General features: G+C 31.4%; 2 protein-coding genes across 2 annotated transcripts; one reads left to right on the plus strand and one right to left on the minus strand.

Moving 5' to 3' along the window:
* Positions 1 to 184: 184 nt before the first annotated feature.
* LOC132740635 (vacuolar protein sorting-associated protein 26C-like) lies at positions 185 to 3,844 on the plus strand (the record flags this gene model as incomplete). Its single annotated transcript, XM_060728579.1, is given in 2 exon segments — positions 185 to 304; positions 2,965 to 3,844. Coding segments are annotated over 2 exon segments (203 nt in total), but the record flags the coding sequence as incomplete, so codon positions are not given.
* A 972-nt stretch (positions 3,845 to 4,816) lies between these two features.
* On the minus strand, positions 4,817 to 7,384 carry LOC132740634 (uncharacterized). The gene is made up of 2 exons (XM_060728578.1): positions 6,942 to 7,384; positions 4,817 to 5,371 (listed from the first exon to the last, which is right to left on the minus strand). The coding sequence occupies exons 1-2, from the start codon at positions 6,969 to 6,971 to the stop codon at positions 4,838 to 4,840; spliced, it is 564 nt and encodes a 187-aa protein (XP_060584561.1). The 5' UTR covers positions 6,972 to 7,384; the 3' UTR covers positions 4,817 to 4,837.
* Positions 7,385 to 23,744: the final 16,360 nt, after the last annotated feature.

The following is a 23,744-nucleotide window of genomic DNA, read 5'->3' on the forward strand; positions in this document are numbered from 1 at the left end:
GTTTTAAACCCATGACAGGGCAAGTCATTATTTCCTTGAGCAAGAAACTTTACAAACATTGCTTAGCACTGATTGGTTCTTGGAACGAATTCCAAAGTGTTTCAATAAACTTAAAGTTTCCAACATAATCAACTAAAATAAATTTGTGTAAACTAACCACTGTTTTTCTGTGTTTTAGCTACAGAGATTCAGAACATTCAGATAGCAGACGGAGATGTTATGCGGGGTATTCACATTCCAATATTTATGATATTTCCTCGTCTTTTTACGTGTCCTACATTGACAACAAATAATTTTAAAGTTGGTAAGTTAAAATGTGATTTTGATGATTATTACCACTTTTAGATTTGTTCAGTGATATTTGTGATATATGTTTGATTCTGTTGAAATTTGTAACAGAATGTTGCTAATGGTATTAACCTTTGAATTTTTAATTGTCCATGAGAAGTAGAAGGGTTGCAGTATCAAAAATTTAAATTTTGAAGATAAAGGATATTAAATGAGTGTAGGTTTAATACTAAATTTATTGAACAAGTCAAATAAAATCATGTTATTAGAGTCTCTGGCGTGCATGATATTTTTTTATTCAACAAGTTCAATAAATTTAGTATTGAATCTACATGAATATAATATTCTATGAGCTCAATAAATTTAGTATTGAATCTACATGAATATAACATTTTATTTATCATATAATCAAAATCAAAACGTTTTTTTTTCTTATTAAAAAGGGCATTGGTGAGCCTGTAGTGTAACAGTGGGCTTTAACGCTATGTTTGTATATAATGCAAACGTCAAAGTGTTATTACACTAATGTAATATAGTTCTTATGCTCCCCGAAAAATTTCGTGGGAGCATATAGTCGGCGCCTTGTCCGTCTGTCCATCCGTCCGTCCGTTTTCTTGTCCGGAGCATAACTTGAAAACCCTTGGAGATAATTTGTTTAAACTTCATACAGTGGTAGAGGACATTGAGGGGGAGTGCAGTGTCAAAGAACCATAACTCTATTTTGCCTGGTTTTTGAATTATCTCCCCTTATAGAAAAATCTTGTCCGGGGCATAACTTTAAAACTATAAGAGATATCAACATGAAACTTTGTAGGTGAATAGATCCCAATGGGTAGATGTGCAGTGCATAAGAACAATAACTCTTTTTGTCCTAATTTTGGAGTTATTGCCTTTTGTTAATTACAACACTTTGAACTTTGTCCGGAACATAACTCTAAAACTATAAGAGATATCAAGATGAAACATTGTAGGTAGATAGATCTCATTGAGTAGAAGTGCAGTGCAAAAGAACCATAACTCTGTTAAGCCTCATTTTTGAATTATCTCCCCTTATAGAAAAATCTTGTCCGGGGCATAACTCTTAAACTATAAGAGATATCAACATGAAACTTTGTAGGTGAATAGATCTCAATGGGTAGATGTGCAGTGCATAAGAACAATAACTCTTTTTGTCCTAATTTTGGAGTTATTGCCCTTTGTTAATTTCAACACTTTGAACTTTGTCCGGAACATAACTCAAAACTATAAGAGATATCAAGATGAAACATTGTAGGTAGATAGATCTCATTGAGTAGAAGTGCAGTGCAAAAGAACCATAACTCTGTTAAGCCTCATTTTTGAATTATCTCCCCTTATAGAAAAATCTTGTTTGGGGCATAACTCTAAAACTATAAGAGATATCAACATGAAACTTTGTAGGTGAATAGATCTCAATGGGTAGATGTGCAGTGCATAAGAACAATAACTCTTTTTATCCTAATTTTGGAGTTATTGCCCTTTGTTAATTTCAACACTTTGAACTTTGTCCAGAACATAACTCTAAAACTATAAGAGATATCAAGATGAAACATTGTAGGTAGATAGATCTCATTGAGTAGAAGTGCAGTGCAAAAGAACCATAACTATGTTAAGCCTCATTTTTGAATTATCTCCCCTTATAGAAAAATCTTGTCCGGGGCATAACTCTAAAACTATAAGAGATATCAACATGAAACTTTGTAGGTGAATAGATCTCAATGGGTAGATGTGCAGTGCATAAGAACAATAACTCTTTTTTGTCCTAATTTTTGGAGTTATTGCCCTTTGTTAATTTCAACACTTTGAACTTTGTCCGGAACATAACTCTAAAACTATAAGAGATATCAAGATGAAACATTGTAGGTAGATACATCTCATTGAGTAGAAGTGCAGTGCAAAAGAACCATAACTCTGTTAAGCCTCATTTTTTAATTATCTCCCCTTTTAGAAAAATCTTGTACTGGACATAGCTGTAAAACTATAAGAGATATCAACATGAAACTTTGTAGGTAGATGTATCTCAATTGGTAGATGTGCAGTGCAAGAGAATCATAACTCTGCATGGCCTAATTCTTGAGTTATTGCCATTTGTTTATTTTTACTTTTTGAATTTGTCCGGAATAAACTCGGAAACCATAAGAGATGTCAACAAGAAACTTTGTAAGTTGATAGATAACAGTGATTAGAAGTGCAGTGGAAAGAACAGTAACTCTGCCTTTCCTAATTTTGGAATTATTGCATTTTGAACTTTTTCCAGGGACATAACTCTGAAACTACAAGAGGTGTACTTTCCTGTGTCCAAAACCTATTCGGGGAGCATCACCCGGCTCAAACCGGGCTCTTGTTATTAAATGGCTTTATAACACTCTTGTGTCATAGTTCACATAGTAAATTATGTTATAGAATGGTCTAGTCTGACCTTGTACAATATTGACGATGAATTGACAGCCTGTAATTTGCGGCTAGCATCCACACTATGATGTCAATCATTTGATTAATAATTATTGTATAAATTAATCTATGTGATTGAAGTGCAGATTTTAATACTTATTAAATTTTAAAAAAACAACACTTTTTACCAAGAATGAATTCTATTTGTAAAATGTCAGTTATTGCTTGTTATGAAATACTACTTGATTCATGCTTTTTTATTTTCAGAATTTGAAGTGAATGTTGTTATTATATTCCAAGATGATTATCTTGTCACAGAGAACTTTCCAATCAAGCTTACCAGGTTTTGAGAATATCTTCTGTGATGGTGATAGAGACAATGTTTTTCAAGCATTCACTGGAATTTTAGTGATGTGACATGTTAAAGAAAGGTTTTAATCAAGTATGCTGGATTTTGAGAACATGTTTACTTTTTTAATTAATTTAATGAAGCAACATGTTACATGCTTAGATGTGGTTTATCATAAGATGTTTGTAATTTGGCATGAATGGATATGTTTAAGGAATATTTTAAAATTACTTTCTTGAGTTAGTAATAAATCATGTAAAAGGAAAGGAATCAAATTTGTGAAAACAGTTTATCTGTCTTGTTTCTTTGCTTAAGAATTTTAAAGAAAAATTTACTTTTTCTGAATTTTAGGATTTGATCTAAAACATTTAATGTGACAACGTAAGTCAGTTGTTTCTCAACTTAGGATGATGAACTTGAATGTTAATTTCTCACTGATAAATGTCTGTGCACTTGTTTTGACTTTGTTTATTCAATCTGAATTCTTCAAAATAAACTCCAGATAGTAAAAGGAAGAAACGTTCTGCTCCTGCTAAATGTACTTACTACATTATTAAGAATGTAGGACTAGACAAAAAAGATTTTTTTACCCACAAACTAAAATTGACCTTTTCGAAAACCTAGCTAAACACCGTATTCCCGTACGTTACGGATTTAGCTCTGGGGAATAACACCAAATGAAATACATAACACAGTTATATAATATTTCTATTTTTCTATCATTATTTTACCGTTTAAGGTGAAAAAAATTGATGTTTTTGAAAATTATCAATATTCCTTTAATATCCTTGCAAATTTTTCAAAAAAATAAATTGTTTATGATGAAAATCAATACAATTTAAACAGACGTAGTGGAATCTTCCATGATAAATAAGGTTATTTTCTGCCTAAACTTGTGTATTTACTTTATTTTTTGTATGGAATTATTCATACGATGATATTTAATTATTTTCTTATAAAGAAATAACAGTTTTATTTCAATTTAATTTAAAAAAGGCCGAAAACATTGAGTTTGCTATTACACTCCATTAGGTGAATTCCCAGAGCTATGTACAGAAAATACCGGAAAACAGCGTTAAGCTAGGTTTTCGAATTCGTGAATTACATGTACTTTTAAGTACACTGTATTATGGACCACCACAAAGTTTTTGACATTATATTAGAAATTTTATATTTTAATGAAAAAAATTTATTGCTGGTATGTCTATGTTTAAAATTCATGTCACTTGAAATGTACAGTAAATATGCCTGTCATATTGTGCAATAAAATTTAAAGATTTTGTTGATGTACTAGATATATATTATATGTATTACTGTATTTTGTAAAAAAAAATTGATATATAAGATAATTGGACTTATTGTTGATATAGGCAATACTTTTCTGATTACCCAAAGAAAAACTTGTCAGTTTCTGTGTCCAAGTTTCTGAATTAAAGACAGCTCTGTGTGATTATAGTTTAAGTTCTAACTTTTATTAGACTAGTAGTTATATTTCGTTTAAATGGACTGCATTTCATGGAACATTTTTTTTTATGACAGATTCCTGTAGAATTATTTTGTATAGCAACCTTTGGCTAAATAAGCTAACATTTTGGAGATGCATGGATAAAAATTAGAATTACTGATAAGTTATTGAGGTAAATCAGTTCAGTGGACTACCAGCTGAGATATGACACAAAAAATGTTCTAAAATTGGCATAAAAAATTAAAAATAAGTCATACAAACATAAACTGTAAAATAAAACATGTGCCAAGAAAAGAATACATGTATATATTTGAATTTATTTATTCTTACGAAACTTTATTCCAATCGAAATGATATAAATTTTCACCATTTTGAGAATCATAGTTCATTTTAGGCTTACACAGGTAAGCATCAGGATTTTCATCACAAATACATTTATCATAACATTTACGAAACATGCTCGTGCAATTGTCTACACAAACTTGTACAAAGTCTGAATACATCTTGAAATTTTCATATGACCTATCAGAGTGCTTGACAGACCGTAATGATGTGTTGGCTCCATTTAACGATGATCCGAAATAACCAAAAGTTAATATGTGAAGGAACCGCAACCAAAATGACGGCCATTTCTCTGAGAAATTATCACTTGTGTCTTGTTCCTCAATTGCTATGTTATCTACGCCTTGCATGTAAAAATCACAATTTATAAAACAGCAGGTGTAGTAATCATCCCCACAGTTGCCATGGCAATCGATGATCTTAGCTGAAAAAGTGCTGGGGTCAAAAGGTGATTTCATGTAGGTTACTGGTATACTTATTTCTGCCAAACTTAGAGTCCAAATACCACACAGAGCACTCTGTAAATAAAACAAGAAATTAACAAACATACATGTATCTTTAATGATTTCTTACCCATGGAAAATATGCAATGCATTATTATGCATTATTATGCAAAAATTTCGCCATGTTGTCTGTCTGTCTGTATGTAAGTCCCGAATTTGTGTCTGGCCCATAACTTCGTTATTTGAAGTCGGATTATACAACTATTTCACAGAAATGATCCCCATATTGAGACGATGTGTCGCGCGCAACATTTTGGTCGCTACCTTGAAGGTCAAGGTCACAGCATGACCTTGCAGCAAAATCGTGTCCGGCCCATAACTGCGTTATTTGAAGTCGTATTTTACAACTATTTCACAGAAATGATCACCATATTGAGACAATGTGTCGCGCGCAAGTCGGTAGATAGATCTCATTGAGTTAAAGTGCAAAGAATAGTAACTCTGCCTTGCTTAAGTTTGGAATTATCACATTTTGAATTTTGTCTGGGACATAACTCTGAAACTACAAAAGATATACTTTACTGTGTCCAAAATCTAGTTGGGGAGCATCACCCGGTTCAACCGGCTCTTGTTTTACATTTATTATCGGTAAGTCCTTTCACAGCTAATGCTGTGGTAATTTTATCTAATAAGTAAGCCATTTTCAATGAGTTTATAAGCTGACCCACAGATGTTAATTAATAATTAAGGTCTGTGGCTGACCACAAAATTTTTTGTTTTTTTTGTTTCAATATTCTTAAACATACCTTGAGTTATATTGTTTTTTAACCCTTACTACAGTACTAGTGGATAATAAACTTAAATTATTCCACTTGACATCCCCAAAGTTGATAATAGACAGTTCTCAAAATGTCAGCTGGACAAATCCATTAAAGAATTTAGCTGAGGTAAAGAGTTGATATTTTTACCATAAAGGCACTGCTATATGGTAAGCCAAGTTAAACATACTAGTGTTATCAGAAAATTTATGACCCCCTTTATGATCCTAGATTTTCAACTTAAGTTTAAGTTTATTTTTCCCAGCCTAATGGTAAAACATTTGACTTGGTTTGTGGATGGACAGCACAGCATTTACCAAAGACCATTGTAAGATAAAGTAATAGCAACTTCCCTGGTTGGTACTTGGTACCAAGCACATCAATAGACCAAAAACAGGTCAAACTCATGTCAGTTCAATGTATAGAATGTCAATGTGTCTATAGTATGAAATCTTGTTGAACCGGCACTTCATAAAGAAAGACTGCTGTCTTGAAAATTGTTGTAAAAAGTGCTTAAACAGCAAAATTAATGTCATTTCTTAGAATGTCTAAATCTGTTTTGTCCATTGTTTTTAGTAATTTAATAAAAGTTAATGCATTGAGAAAATTCATATACACCATACACAGTTTGTTAACAGAATCAGTGATTTTACAATATGTATAGTTCATTGCAAGTACAAACACCTTTTACTTCAATGATTGTATCATTCATTACAAGCATATTTAATTCAACTTGTATGATTTATTGCAAGCACAGGAAGAAGATGTATTTATCCCATGTGTTGTTATATAATGCCTTATTGAAATTAATTCAATAATATACTTACACATATTAAGAATATATTCCACTTAAACATTGTTTCGCAAGGTAAAGGTATAAAACTCCTACATGTACATTATCTTTGTAGTAGAATTTATAGCACTATAAAGTAATGACCTTGGTCTGATGATAAAAAATATTTTGAGAAAATTAACAGCTGTACTAACTGTGAAATGTAGTCCAAATTTGTTACCATCATGTGATAAGAAACATAGAAATTTATGATGTTATGTTTAAATAATGGTTTGTTCTTTTTTTTTTAATTTAAACAATTGTGGTCAATTAATTAAAGAACGATCTGCAGGCATTGTGTGGATTGATAAACTAGTGTGAGGGGAAAAAACTAGTTTCTCTGTCCACCACAGGTCTACTCAGATAATATAAACTTAATCATTAAATTTAGCAATTAAAAAAAGATAACAAGATTTTTGAGTTGGGAAGCAAACCTTTTAGGGAAATTAATATGTTTTTGATAAGCTTGACTGAAACAATAAAGGGAATATCTCACAATCATTGGACTCCTCAAACAAAAATGTATGTTTCATGTGTATTAATTGTTTAGTTGTGTTTATAATCATCAGATGTTAGTCACATCTTCATTTTACTTGTTTTATAAATGCTTCCTTTAAAATTGGAAAAATAAACAACTTGATATCCTTTCCAGTTTTGAACTATTCACAGATATTCATAAAATTTTTAGGAGGGGGGATCAGGATATCCATGCAAATTTTGAACTATTATCACCAGATATTCTTCAAATTTGGAGAAAAAAATAGGATATCCTTTCCAGTCTTAAACTATCCACAGATATCCTTCAAATTCAGAAAAGTTCTGGATATCATTTTCAGTTTGGAACTATTCCCAGATTCCCAGATGTCCTTTAGATTTTGAAGAAGAAAATCTGGAGTTTCCTTTACAGTCTGGAACTTTCCCTTGATCCTAATATTACTTAAAATGCTAAAACTGAACACCTCACATCATACAGCTTGTTCAGGTGGGCATGATTGTTAGCTATTGACTGTCTATCTAACCTCATAGAGAACAATTGCAGGTAGGCTTGAATAATAACATAGACATATAAAACTCTGATTTTAATATAACACCCTTCATAATTACATGGTTTATTTGGAATAGCATAAGAAACATACAGAATTTCTTCTATCATTTTTGTTAACTATTTATCACTTGGCAATTAAAAGAAATAGAGGATATTTGTTTAGTTCAGTGTAAGATCGGAATATATTTCACCGAGTGAGCACCAAAAGGTATATTTCACGAGTGGCGCAGCCACGAGTGAAATATGAACTTTTGGTGTTCACAAGGTGAAATATATTTCGATCTTACACTAAACTAAACAAATTTTCTTTTTATTACATGCAAAGAAACGTTTTAAAAAGACATTAAGCCTAATACTGAATGAAAAGCACGCCAAATAATAATACAACGTGACGTCATTTACGACGTCACGTCATTAAGTTGGTACCCAGTACTGTGCACGCTGGTATTTCACTGAAACAACGTAAAGGGCTTAAATTCAAAACAGTGAAATTATCAAAGTGGTAATTTCACTGTTTCAAACAGTGAAATTACCAGTTTTATATCACTGATATATTTCTATAAACCACCGAAAAGCATGTAATAAAACCTTTTGTTTTTACATTACAAACATGTATAGTTGGCCAAGTTTAAAAATAAGTTATTGAAACTATAAATTAATATTTTTTACAATATCCTATAAAATTGCTCATAACAAATTTATGAATATAAGGATTTAAAATTATGAGAAATCATCATATCAATTTGCTTAACTTTCATTTGTAAAGGGAGACAAATGCTTCTGTACTAATTCATATTGAATTTAACAGTGGTCTACTTAAGAAATAATATATCCCAAACAGTGATTTTATCGCTCAATAACATCACTGTTTGGAGTTCGGATGCGAGGAATTATATCACGAGGGCGTAGCCCGAGTGATATAATGATGCGCATCCGAACGACAAACAGTGATGTTATCAAGCGATAAAATCACTGTTTTGGATATATTATTTCGATTCTAACACGACATCAACAAATAAATGTTGCCGTACTTGATAGTTAAGCAAAATTGCGCCTGATTTGTTTCCGTACTTATTTTCAGCGCGTCGGATTTTTAGTGGCAACGTCACATGTATAATGATTACGTCACATGTCTAAATATAGAACGTCAAACTGTGCATCTGTTGCATAATAACACACACTTTCTGTTCTTCTATGCTCAAAAGGGAAAAATGCGGGTCGTGTTAGAATTCTATATATATTGTCATCACCAGTATACTATATAATTATGTAAATTATGATGATAATTAGGTATAAAACTATATAATGATGAGCTTAAAGACCATATTGGAAGGAATCAAATAAATAAGAAAGATAAATCTTAAAAATTGAGATGTGACTCAGCATTTAATTTTGATTTTGTTTGAGAAATGCTTGGCCAATTATGACTACAGTATTAAACAGTGTTTAACAAAAGAAAATGTTCTTCAGCAGAAATGCAATTATCAGCAAGCTTGTACTTTCTATTATTTTTATTTTTCATAATTTTCAAAGAATTTCTGTAATAAATGTAATTTGGCAAGCAAAATATGTTAGGTGTTCTGATAGCAAATAATGTTGCAAAGTAGACAGATGATCGTTATGTTCTGACTCAAAATACAACAACAAAACAATGAGAATGACTATCACAAGGTGCTTGCTTAACTTTAGGAGAAACTGTATAAGTGTCTCTTTAAGTCATGCATAACATGCTCCCATATCTCCCCCTGCCCCCCCCCCCCCACTCCACGATACCCCAGCCAAAAATAAAAAGAAGTCATATCAACATAATCATTTACTCTTAAACAAGATCTTGATTTAATAATCTCGAAGAAGAAGTTGTTCAAAGTAATATAATGATCAGCATGTTTTTTGCGACGGACGCGCCCTCAGGCGCGTTCAGAGCTAAGTCATCTACACATGGGATTTCGTTGGCTACACTCGCGCAATGTGTCCTAAACCAATTAACAGCCCAAGAAATAGTACATGAATTTGATCCTTCAAAACTCCCATACTTTGTCTGGATATCTTAATGTCTTCCATATTTAGCCTTTTCAATTTCAAATTAAGTTATCCAAGTTAAAATATGAACGTATATTATTGATAAAAACGTTGTAGTCCCGTAGTATTATTGCGCAATATGCAAATTACTGCTGAAACGATTTACCGCTGTCGAAAAAGTAGGACAGCAAATTATACTTCAATAAAGGTGTAACCTTTGAGTTCCAAGACATTATTAGTAGGAAATAAATATTTCTACATTATACAAAACATTATTATTAACAAATCAAAATTTTTTCGTGACTCTAGGATAACAAACTCGCGCATTAATAAAAGAAGAACTATTTTCGTGACTCATACCGCGGGTTTAGCTGAATATTCAGCAGTTATTAATATATTAGATACAGTACAATGGCTAGTATAAATATCTATTTTTGAAAATGCATGTAAGACACTTTACCGCCATGTAGTCTTTCATGGTAAGGAAGTTATAATATCAGTTCTACTTCCGATTCTTGTGGTTTGTTTACATATTTTACTAGGTCATGATATGAGTTAACCTTCGCTATTCTAAAAATAGATTCTGCTTCACCTGTTCGATTTTTGGACAGGCGATTAGGAAGTACACATTAAACATGTAATTAATAAACCAGCGGATTGTAATGCAATACTTTTAGAAATGCTATACAATTGTAAGAAGCAAACAAGTTGAAAATGGAATTTAGTGTGAAGTTGAAAAGGACAACTAAACACTGTAGTGCTTAAGTGACATTTAAATTAAAATAAAAACGATGTGCTCTGGCCTCTACATCTTTACCTTGTAAATAAAAAAAATCTAAGAAATACACTATTAATTGCTGATGATTTTAACCAATTTTTTTTTAATGAGACATATCCAAGAGAAATAAAAATACAAATGACTTATATTTTATTGTCTGTATGCCCACTATGATATAACACGAAGCAATTCTAAATAGCATTCTCAAATGTATAATGTATTATGTTTGAAGTTTATTTGCCTGGATTTATTCTAGAAATATTTCGTTGATAGTTTTTTTTCTATTTACATATCATTTCTTAGAATAAATCGATAAGGACACTGATTTACAAGTTTGACCAGGGTTTTTAGGCATAAATTTCATTCTGTATTTAAGTGCTTGAAAGTAGAAAATCTGAATTATATCAATTTGGGACACTAAATATATTGCTCTACAAATCTCGAACTTGTATGGAACAAATATTTTGTGTTTTGTTTTTGTTTTTTTTTTCTTAAAGAAGCCTTAATTAATGTCTCTCCGGTTGCATGTCCGTCGCATTCAGTGCTGCAGCACTTTGATTTTGGTCTGCAATCATCTTTCAGGTTGCAATATATTTAGGTATGTTATATAATAAATTAAGGGATGCTAATGTTAAGAGAACTCTTGGGTCAACCCTTTTGCCAAATATGTTATACCATTATATTTGTAACTGTCTACATATATGTAAAATAATGTTTAAATCAAATCAAATTAATGCATGCATTTATTGCAATTACGTCTTCAAAGAAGAAATAAATGTTAACCAAAATCATCTAAAATTTCTCGGTGTAAATGCCCATAGAGATAATACTCCGAAAATAAACTACATTTTGAAATTGTGCGGCTATCAACATAAAATCAATGTTTCATGCTGATTTTATGGCCAGTTCTCCTTTAACTTGGTCTGATCATAAATATCATCATTTTTAGCTCGACTATTCGATAAGAATAAGTAGAGCTATTGTAGTCACCCGAGCGTCGGCGTCGGCGTAACCACTTATGTTAAAGTTTTTGTTATAGTTCAAATATTTTCAAAGTCCATTGACATATGGCTTTGAAACTTTGCACACTTGTTCACCATCATGACCTCAACCTGTAGACAGGAGGAGGTAACTCTATCAAGCATTTTGACAGAATTATGCCCCTTTTTCAACTTAGAATTTACGTTAAAGTTTTTGTAATAGTTCAAATATTTTCAAAGTCCATTGACATATGGCTTTGAAACTTTGCACACTTGTTCACCATCATGACCCCAACCTGTAGACAGGAGGAGGTAACTCTATCAAGCATTTTGACAGAATTATGCCCCTTTTTCGACTTAGAATTTATGTTAAAGTTTTTGTAATAGTTCAAATATTTTCAAAGTCCATTGACATATGGCTTTGAAACTTTGCATACTTGTTCACCATCATGACCCCAACCTGTAAACAGGAGGAGGTAACTGTATCAACCATTTTTTTTTTACTATCAAGCACTTAGAATAGTCAAGCGTTGCTGTCCTACCGACAGCTCTTGTTTACATGGTAAACCCTTTTATTGTTAAACATAAAGATTTTATACAATGTTAGATTATCAAGTGATCCGTGAGCTTTGATGCATATACCGACAAAGGCAGCCACCTAGAGTTTGTCCATGTTTCACTGTCTGTCACCTTTTCTCGGCTTTCTCATGAATGAGAGACAAGTTGACTTGTTATGGCAGATTAAGCAAAGTTTTGATCTGATTTGAAGTATCAAGGACCGATTACAGGTTAAACAGAGTTTGTTTATATAACTGTGCTTTATAGATTTATTGATCTAATTGATTTGAGGTAAAATCTCATTATTGTGTGATGTTTATACAAAGACTTAAAAGTATACTATCACAATTTACTTCAAATTGAAACTTAAGTTTTTTAAGCTTTTAGAGTGTCTGGACTTTAAATCTTTCAGCGTGTCTGGTCTTAAAAGAAGATTGTGTCCAAATATTGTGTCTGTCTGAAAAACAGGTTCTAGTATATCCAAAGTAGAACTGTTAATAGTAAAAAGGAATCACTTTTTTTATCGACATATTATAGTGAAATGATAATATTTAGCCCGTCCTTACACTATGTTTGTATAATGCAAATGATGTAAAAAAGATGTGTGCAGCTTTAAGCTTTTTGGTGAAATGAAATAGTGGTATACATGAATTGTATAGCATTCATTTTTGTATTTTACTAATTTACTAGTCACTTAATTTTCAGTTGATATACTTGTACATTTTCAATTGTTTTTTATAAGAAAGAAGTCACATGATTCTACAGAAGTGCTCCCTTGTGGCTGAGGGGTTGCCTTTAAGAATTGCAGCCACCTTTTCCTGCATGATTGTAAATGGCCACTAAATGGGTTTGAGTTACTAGAGTCTATGCATTGCTTGGCTTTTGACCTAAATTGTTAACACCTGAGGTTAGCAAAAATCATCTTTCGTGTTTCGGTGCAATATGACCAAAATTGTGTTGGTGTGTCATAAAACAACACAAAACCAAAACTACAAAAGGGCGAATTTATTCCTAAAATTGTGTGATTTCTCCTGAGATTTTTCTTCAACAGAGGAAGCTTTGGAGAACAGCCAGTAATGTCAGCTTGTTATTTAGCTAGCATATAGGAGGTCAGTGGTTCTACTTGAGTAATAGTTTACACCTTAGAGGTACTTTAGACTCCAATGATTAAGTTTGTATATTTTCATGCTCCCCGAAAAATTTCGGGGCAGCATATAGTCGCTGCCTTGTCCGTCTGTCCACTTTTCTTGTCCGGGACATAACTTTGAAACAACAAGAGGTATCAACATGAAACTTTGTAGGTAGATAGATCTCATTGAGTAGGTGTGCAGTGCACAAGAACTGTAACTCTGCCTTGCCTAATTTTTGAATTATTGCCCTTTGTTTATTTTTACACTTTGAACATTGTCCGGGACATTACTGTAAAATTATAAGAGATATCAACATGTAACTTTGTAGGTAGATAGGTCTCATTGGGTAGAAGTGCAGTGCTAAAGAATCATAACTGTGCCTTGCCTTACTTTGAAGTTATTGCCCTTTGTTTTTTTTTACTTTTTGACTTTTGTCCGGGACATAACTATAAAACTATTAGAGATATCAACATGGGTCGTATTTGTTTTGCAAACCCGAGTGTCGAGTCGCAACACAAGGGCAAAACTAACACCGGGAACGTAACTCTCGCGTGTCAAGAACCTACTCTCCATTTGATGAGGAGTGAGCAAGAACGTGACGTCAGAAAATGGCGGAAAGCAATGTGAAAGACTTTTGATATGTTATACAATATAGGTCTGGGGTTTCAAAACACTCAAAATATTTTCTGTTGCAATTTGTTTGAGGTTTGGCTGTATTTTGAGCTAGAATGACTGGACTATCAGATGATTCTTCAAAATACTGCAAAAAAAGAAGTGCGGCGTCCATTTTGTAACCAAGAACGCTGTTCATGCTGATAGTTTTGAACAGCTAGTGCGACAATACTACGCATGCTCAGGATGCCTAAACTCTACACTCGGGTTTGCAAAACAAATACGATCATGAAAATTTGTAGGTAGATAGATCTCATTGGATAGAGCTGCAATGCTAAAGAACCTAAACACAGCCTTGTCCAATTTTGGAGTTATTGCCCTTTGTTCATTTTTACACTTTGAATTTTACCCGGGACATAACTCTGAAACTATAAGAGATATCATCACAAAACTTTATAGATAAATCTCATTGAATAGAAGTGCAATGCAAAAAAACCATAACTCTGCCTTGCCTAATTTTGGAGTTTTTGCCCTTTGTTCATTTTTTTATACTTTCCTGTGTCCAGAACCTTCTCGGGGAGCATCACCTGGTTCAACCGGTTCTTGTTATTTGATCTAAGCAATGTCACTATATTAAAAAATCTAAATATTAAAAGTCACAGGGTTAGAAAATGTAAAGCATGACCAGGACTTGAACCCGGGACCCTCGGAATACTGTTCTGCAGCTCTACTGACTGAGCTATCTGGCTGGTCGACACACGTTTTCTCCCCAAAATAATTAACAGTTCTGAACCATGTCACACTGAATTAAGTCCAATTTACCAATACCAATTTTCAGTTTTTGTAAGCATTTTGCTAAAACCATTGTGCAGTTTATCCCTTTCATGGAAACATTTTGTTGATTGTATTACATAAAGTATTTTTATATTAATATTGAATCCATTCCAGCCATGCCAAACTTAATAATCTTTTTTTCTATATTCCTTTTCTCCTGTTGTATTTTTTAAATGGCATATGTTTTTATTTTTGTATTCTTTTATTCACTGTAAAATCTTTTATATAAAACTTTCATTTACGAATTATTGACACCTATTATTTCTTTCAGTAAAATGATGAATTGTGGTTAACCAAATAATAACAAATATTTTTGAAAGACAGCAATTCTCTTTTATATTTAGATCTACTAGTTTTATCATGTTACAGGTTTCAGGCTCAAAATCAAAATTCATATTTTAATACAATTATTAAACTATTAAGCAGAAAGCATTTTGAAAATGTATTAAGTGAAAGTACGTAAGATTTTCAAATGCTGTTATTTAGTATTGAGTCATTTCAAGAAATTTTTACCTATGTTAGAGAAATGATCTTTATTTTGAGTAGTACCTGGGTTTATTAAAACCTTTATTTTATAATACAGTAGATTCTATAATAGATTGATACAGAAATCTATATTTGTATGTTTACATTACTATTACATCTGACCCAATATTTGATTGTAATTAACATATTCGCATTCAATTCATGTAAAATGCATTCATTCGGCTAATCTCACGGTGTATTTGCATAAGGCTACCTTTTATAGTTAGAAAGATAAGCGCTGGTACAATATCTTAGCCAATCAAATCTTTAACTTGAAGAAAGTACAGAATATCGGATGGGGTTATACGAGACAGTTATTTTGACCCAGCTATTTAACTGTTATTTATCACAGAACAGCGTCAAATGTTGTATGAATAAAGGATTTTACATAAATATTTTAACAGTGTAAAGCAGTGCTGGTGTTTGAAAGTGTTGTATTATTATATAAGAATAATTTAATAGTGTATCTTAAACTGCCAGTTAAGTAAACACGCAGTCAGTCGCACATTAAGAATACAAAAGCGTTATATATAATCTGCTAAATTGCTGTGTATTTTGGGACTTTATTGGCATACCTTTTATCAGGTAAGCCATTTTGATACTTTTTTTTAGAGTCTTCAAATTGAATTGGACAGATTGTTTCGCTTGGGGCCAGTGAAGTGGACACTAGATAATAGATATGATGCAATCTACTTTGTTTTATATTTATTTACTTATGTAATCCTTGAGCATTTCATTCAGTAAATTTTTTTGGTCTTAAAAATTTTCTTATACGTATTTTTTAAAAATTCCTTTGGGGAATTTTTTTATATATAATTTTATTTCTTTATATAACTTTTTATAGTTCTTTAAAGATATATTTTTTTCTCTTTGATCTTTTTTTTAAGTTTTTACTTTTAAGTTTTTTTACTTTTTGGGATTTCTTTAATTCTTTATATAAAACATTATTTTTCTCTTTTCATTTCTTTATAAATTTTTATATAATTTTACTCTTTTAGCATTTCTTTATAGTTCTTTATTGATATATTTTACTCTTTGAGTATTTCTTTATAGTGTTATGGTATTCTAGTGATTGCCAGTATCTGTCCAGATCAATATGTTATATTAATGTTTTGCTTTTGATTAACTGTATCAGTGCTAGCAAAGTTTTACAGGTATATTATGAATATACAAAATTGAGCATGCAAGTGCTTAACGTCTGGTAAGATTCCATGGACAATTGGACATACTGACTACACTGGTGATATCACTGATAACTGTTATAGACGAGTGCTTGTCAAAAAATTCTACTTTCAATGTCCTGTATGAACTTTTAATGTAAATAAAGAAGTTTTTTGTATATTGCATAAGATATGATAACTTCATGCAGTATAAACAGTATATATATATAGCAGTGTACTTCTTATAGAAGTGTTTATAGAAGGAACAGCGAGTCATGTCTCTTTAAGGCACGCCTATGTTTAAAGAAGCTATACAACTTCTGTATAATTAATCACAGGTCTTTTCTATTTTCTATCATTTGACAAATCATAGATCATTAATCATTATTAAATATTGCATAAATCATAGCAGTTATTTGATTTATGATAGCAAAAAAATGTTTTGACATATTGGTGTTACAGAAAAAAGGGGAAAAATTTTGATGAAAAAAAGGGTTTTGAAAAGGGAAAATAAAATGAAAACTTCTCATATTTTTCAGGAAAAACTTTTTGAAAATTAAAATTTATGTAGATGTTTAATTATATATCTTTATTTTAATATTGATGAACTAGGAAGTTTCCCCCAAAAAAAAATGAATTCTTTCTTTTTCGGCACCAGTGACTCAAAATATTCATTAGTAAATGGAGCTTTCAATTGTAGCATACATTGTATATGCTTTTAAAGAAACTTGTGTTTGAAGGAAGAACATTATTTTGTAGATTCAACTTATATTTGGTGGAAAAGTTTTGATAAGCAACATTTTATTTGCTTGAATTTTTTGTACATTAGGTTGAAATTGCAACATTTTGTAGGTTAAATATTCAGATTTTTGAGAAAAATTATTGAATTAATTGGAAAAAATTTAATGCCTTTATAAAAAGTGTTTGAAAAAAATAGTAATAAATTGAAATTACAGAAGTCAGTGGATACAATTGACAAAAATTAGTGATTTAATGTTGATGGATCAGTAAATGAAAATAGTTTTTCAGATGGTGAGTAAATTTCACTAAATAGAGTGAATAATAATCAAGCAGTGTGTAAAGGTCAATTTATTGAAATTAAGAGAATAAAATCCTGACTCTTTTTAAGTAAGTCAATATAAGAAAATTAATGAGTAAATATAAATAAATCAGTAAGTAAATTACAGATAAGTGAATATTACTCAATTAATGAGTTAAAATTACAGCATCAATTGGTAAATGTGAATAAATGAGGAAAATGTTAATGAATGTTTGAGTGAATAATAATACAATAAGTAAAACTAAACATAAATTACAATCATTTTGCATTTCTTTGTTGTAGACACACAGTTAAGATCAACTTCCTTTATTTATCATATCAAAGCAATGTCCTTTCTCAATGTAATCTATCAGACGTTTTGTATATTGACATAATATACCTAATTACCGAGAAAAAGGTGACACGAGTTACAACAATATATTTATTATTATTCCTACTGATAAAGCTCGATCAATGAAACCAGATAAAGTTCTTAACTATTGTTTAAAGAAGGCACGCCACTGTTGACAATATATCGAGTTACCTGCCTTAAGGAATTTCGATTCATTTCGCACTTTATTGGCGTAATTTACACCTGATATGAACGATATTTATGATATTTTGACGGATATTTACAAATTTATTTCGTGAACTATTTATTAATATCATATACAATAAAATCGTCCAAGCTTTGCATCTTGACTATTATATTCTGCAGTCTGACTATTATGTGTATTGTATAAGTTTTTGTAGATTTAGGTATAATAAAACTAGCTAAATGTGTCTAAGTAATAGAACTCCACACAGAAAGGATATTTATTTTCGATTTATCATTCATGCATGAGTGTAATTAATTAAATATGCATGCATGCTAAAAGTTGTGTGAAGTTTGAGGCCATTACTTGTATGTAATTATACTACAGGTATGTTATATTGCTGAAAAAGGAAGCAAATGTTTTGTGTGAATAGGTTATATATTTCCTCAAAAGGTAAACAATAAAAATTTTTCATTATTAGTTAGAAAATTTAATAATGCTTTTTTCGGCACATTTTTCCTTTTATGTTTTCAATATTCAAATATAGTTCTAAATATTTAGAGTCATTTTAACAATTTGGTTTTCTTTTTATTCCATTTAAACATGTGATGCACCATTTTATGCATTTTTTTATTTAATGTATTTGTACTTGTGGATAAGTGAATCTAATTGGATTACTTTTATATTATAATAATTAACTAGATTTATGTGTTTAAACTTTATACACTGTTACACCCACCTGCATGCAGGTATCTTAAAAGAATGATTGCATTGTAAATTTCAGACTATTTGATGCATTTTTTTATCACTGATCCCTGAAATGTATTTAATGAGTAGTGACCATGGAATTTATGGTGGAGGTATATGATACTTAATGCAGGGGTTCTAAGTTTGAGCCTTACTTGGGACACTTAACCATGTTTCTTCATATGACACATGGAGTGCTGGCCTCAAGGTTATAAAACATTTTTCTGAGTTCTGTCTCAATCTCAGGATTTTCATTGGTCAGTGTACATACTTTGGCAATTTCTGACCAATCAAATGCCTGAGATCTGATTCTGAGTTATGAGAATTCTATATAACCTCTGACCCTGGTTATTATTGATGTAAGTTGTTAGTCACAGTAACAACTTGCTTAAACAACAGGAGCTCCTGTACATAAAAAATCAAGCTCAATTTAAGACATTATCTTTTTTAAATGTATGCTTTATGTTTTATTTCATTGTTAATGAAGCTGATTACATTCGATGTTTTAATAAATGGTAGGGTATCAGATGATAGTGTGATGATAATGTTTAAATATTTATAAGAAGGTCCAGCTACTTACGTGATAAAGATCATCTTTTGAAACGGACCCTACTGTTAAACCTACCGCAAAAATATTCACCTGCTGCCATTATTCTTTGATGACATTGATATCTCATAATCTACGATAAGTCTCGGATATCAATCAACGTTCAACAAGGCCTGTCCAGCTACAATTGGTGTCGGTTTCCCCTGTACCGTCCCTGAAGGTTAACCTTATTCATCAACACTGCAATTTTAGTGATTCACTTTTCAAAAAAGGTGTTTTCTTATTTTAATCCCTATACAGTGTCGTGACAGCCGTAGAGGAGTTTAAAACGGTTAGTGCTAGGTGGTGAGTTTCTCTGTTTGTTTGATAAAGAAGTAAATTGGCAATGATAGCTTCCTCCATTTTATAAAAATGGTATGTATAGATATTTCGGTTTATATTGATTAGTATGAGCTTTTAAGGGTTATCCGTTTACATACAAATTAAAATCATTTCTAATACGTTTGACAGACTATTATATAATTTGACTGCCAATACTTCAACTTTAATAATACAGAGTTGGTTTTTCTCTTATTCTTGAAGCACAGGAAGAAGTGCCCTTGAAGTGTTTGATTAAAGGAAATGAAAACAAAACCCTCACAATATAGTGTATTTAGCAATATAATTTCATATGAAATTTAATGACACTAATTTTATTTGAAATGTAGATTCAGATATAAAAAAATACCCATGAAACATAACATGCCTGTTTATCGTCTGGCCTTAAAAATGCCTAGAGGGTATTTATCTTAAATGTTTAAACTTCTTCAAAAAAAATTATTCAAATAAAGTATTTTATATGATGTTTGGCTTTCACCTGAAGCCTATTTTGTTTGTGTTTTATACCTGGTTTTATAGTGTTGATTTCCTTCTTTATAACCCACACACACAGCTATTCCAGTGACAATACTGTTTCCTTAACCCTTTGCCTTACAGCTATAGTTTTAATGGCTCATAAAATCGGCTCAGTTTGACAACATTTGGCCAAGAGAATTGTAAACCTTTTGATGTTCTTGATTAAAATAAAAGTAATTTCCACTGGTAACACAAGATCAAAAAAAAATTGATTGTTCCTCAACAATTGAGTTGAACGGTCATAACATTTAAATGCATTGAAGCAGATGACATTGCTTGTTTGGGGGGCTTGATCTGAGAGAGTTCTTCAGTTAGTGGATTGGGCTTAATTTGTACCTCACTAAAGGCATCCCACTGGAGGCATGCAGAGTTTGTAACTTAATTCTTTATGATGGACTTATTCTTTCTTTCAATCTGTTGTTTTCAAGTTGTTCAGGTTTAAAATGAACTGGTATTAAGCAGACTTGGATTTTCTATTCTCCCTCCAGGTGATAATTACTTTTTTTACAAAGAAAATGATTTTGTTGTGCTGTGCTATTTTTATATTTCAATGATGATGTCCCTGAACCTTCTAATTATTTGAATTTTTGGGGTAGCAATATCAACATATATTTTGAGCAACTATTAGGAATTTATGAATCTTCAGGTACATCAATTGAATCTTGTTCATATTTGCAATGAAATTTGTTTTACAAAATATACAAAGTGTGCTTCCAGTTAACTTACTTTTATGCTAGTTAATTGTTGTGAAGTTAACAAATTATGGTTCACTGTATTATTTGAATAAGTATAATCTACTGGTAAGTTTCGTTTTTCTTCAGGACTTATGAGAAGTTATTACTATACTATTCAGATATAAAAAAATTCTTCTGATTTTTAAAAGGTTAAAGGCAATACTGTCTTAACATACTTAATATATATTGCCAGTTACAACATTATTACATGATATTGTTATTCTTACATGTTTTTTATAAATAAACAATGTAATCCTGAATGTATATGTAGACCAACTTCAAGGGGGTGGGGTAGGGGGGCATGCCCTCCTTTGGCTTGTCAGAGGTATGTTTGGGTAAATATTTAGTACAAAAAATATGTTCACAAGGTTATCAGAAATTACAGGAAGCAATTTTTTTTATTTTATCACTTTCATAGAAAAATATGTATAGGTCATGGCCACTAAATGCTTAGAATTTAGTTAGGATATATGTTACTGCACTCAAAATAGTCAGTCTCTTAATTCTTTGTTCTTATATTGTATACAAATATTTATTTTGACCTGAACCTGCCCTTAAATTGTTACAATGTATTAATGTTTGTGAACTTATGGTGATGTTTGCACCTGCTGAGGTTGTTTTTGTCCATTTAATTTTCACTTGAAAGCGTCACTTACCCATATCAAACAGGATTTTTTTGTTGTGTTTGGTCAAGTTTGTTTTCTTTACAAACAAGAATGGCCTTTTATCTATGTTTTAACTGACGAACCACCCGCGAATCCCGCACCCCTTTTAAGTTAGTGATACTGCCGCATAAAATACTGTTTAAGTTTTAAGTGTTTAAACTTTCATCAGTTGACAAATGCGCTAGTTGTAATTACCGTGTTGTACTTGATGTAGAAAGTTTGCACTGATTTTATGTGTCTATAACTTTTACCCCCTTGTGAAATCCTCTCCTTGAAAACAAGACAAAAATTGCTGTTAAAATGTTTCTCTAATAGGTAATTTATTGGATGATTTGGAATGTATTTTAGAAACTTTGAATTATGTTCTAATGTATACATTTATAAGTACTTTGTTTAGTATTGTAGAATAACATTTTATGATGAAAGCAAAACGAAACAGTTCAGATGACCTTACAGTATTTACAACACTTATGTAGCTAAATATTTTAACATTTATTTTCGATTTTCTGGCTTAGTTTTGAGTGTTCAGTATATATTTACCATCATGTCAGTTATGTAATGTTAATTAATGTGTTTTGTTGATTCAATGATGATTTGTATGATAATCAATATGAGCCGCGTCACGACAAAACCAACATAGTGCGTTTGCGACCAGCATGGATCCAGACCAGCCTGGGCATCCGCGCAGTCTGATCAGGATCCATGCTGTTCGCTTACAAACCCTATTACAAGTAGAGAAACTGATAGCGAACAGCATGGATCCTGATCAGACTGCACAGATGCGCAGGCTGGTCTGGATCCATGCTGGTCGCAAACACTATGTTGGTTTTGTCGTGACGCGGCTCATACATTGTTGACTCTTCAATTAACACCCACAAGTTTTTGTTTAATTAAATGTTAATTTAAACATAAGTAAGCATGTATATTTAATTGATTACCAGTCAGAATTGATACTTTATCTACACAATAATCAAAGAATGCTCTCAGCCATGCATTTTCTAGTGTTTACTTTTAAATATTTATTTAATTTTTACAGTTGTTGCTTTTATGATGAAATGATTATTCTCTTTTGTCAAGTTTGTTTATTTTAATTATCACAGATGATTGACTGTGCATGTTTGTTGAGCAAAGGAATCCATATTTTAATACTAAATTTTACCTTTATTTTATTTTCAGATGACACAAGAAACATAAGGTAACTGTGGACTACCTTTGGAATAGTGTTTAGTGGTCTGAAGTCTGGGCAGTTTATTTTATACATTTAAGTTACAAACTTAAACATAATATAAACAATTTAGAAAAGCTATCAAGTATTTTGTCTGGATTAATTGTAGTATGAAGGAGAGAATGTGGGTGTTTGAATGGTAGATGTGACTTGACATGAGCTTTACCAGAACTTTAAACTGTAGTAAACTACCAGAAAGCCTGTAGATAACATTTACTGGAAGAATATAAAATTTAGAAGAGACATCATATGGAAAGAAACTGAAAATTAGAAGATAATCGAAAAACACAATCTAAATCTGAATAGAGACCATTAGAAGATGATAAAGATATTGTAAGGTATGTTGAATGTTTTTCTTTTTTTTCTTCTCTTTTTTGTCCCTAGGGACCTTGAGAGGTGTTTTAATTAAGTAAAGGCACCACATTTAAAGTTAATTTGTCTACTTCCTAGCTTTATTAGTGCACTATTTTCCAGGTGTTAGCAACCATATAAGTACTGGGGTAATGACTCTCAATATGTGGCATCGTGTGGTTAGCTCAATAGGTAGAGTGGTTGAACTGTGAATCGGGTGATGCGGGTTCGATTTTCCAACAGTTTCGTTGTGATTGATCATGAAATCCTTTCTACAGTCATTCACACTGTACCTCTGCTCTGGCATGTACAGAAGTTATCACTTCCTTATGAAAGTGAAGGTAAACTGCTTGACAGCCTGCCCAGGAACAATGTGGTGGCTGAACTGTGCTCTGGTAAATAAATTCGATGTGGCTTAC

Source organism: Ruditapes philippinarum, unplaced genomic scaffold (genome assembly GCF_026571515.1).
Source record: "Ruditapes philippinarum isolate M1 unplaced genomic scaffold, ASM2657151v2 ctg11629_1_1_1_1, whole genome shotgun sequence".
Taxonomy (NCBI): domain Eukaryota; kingdom Metazoa; phylum Mollusca; class Bivalvia; order Venerida; family Veneridae; genus Ruditapes; species Ruditapes philippinarum.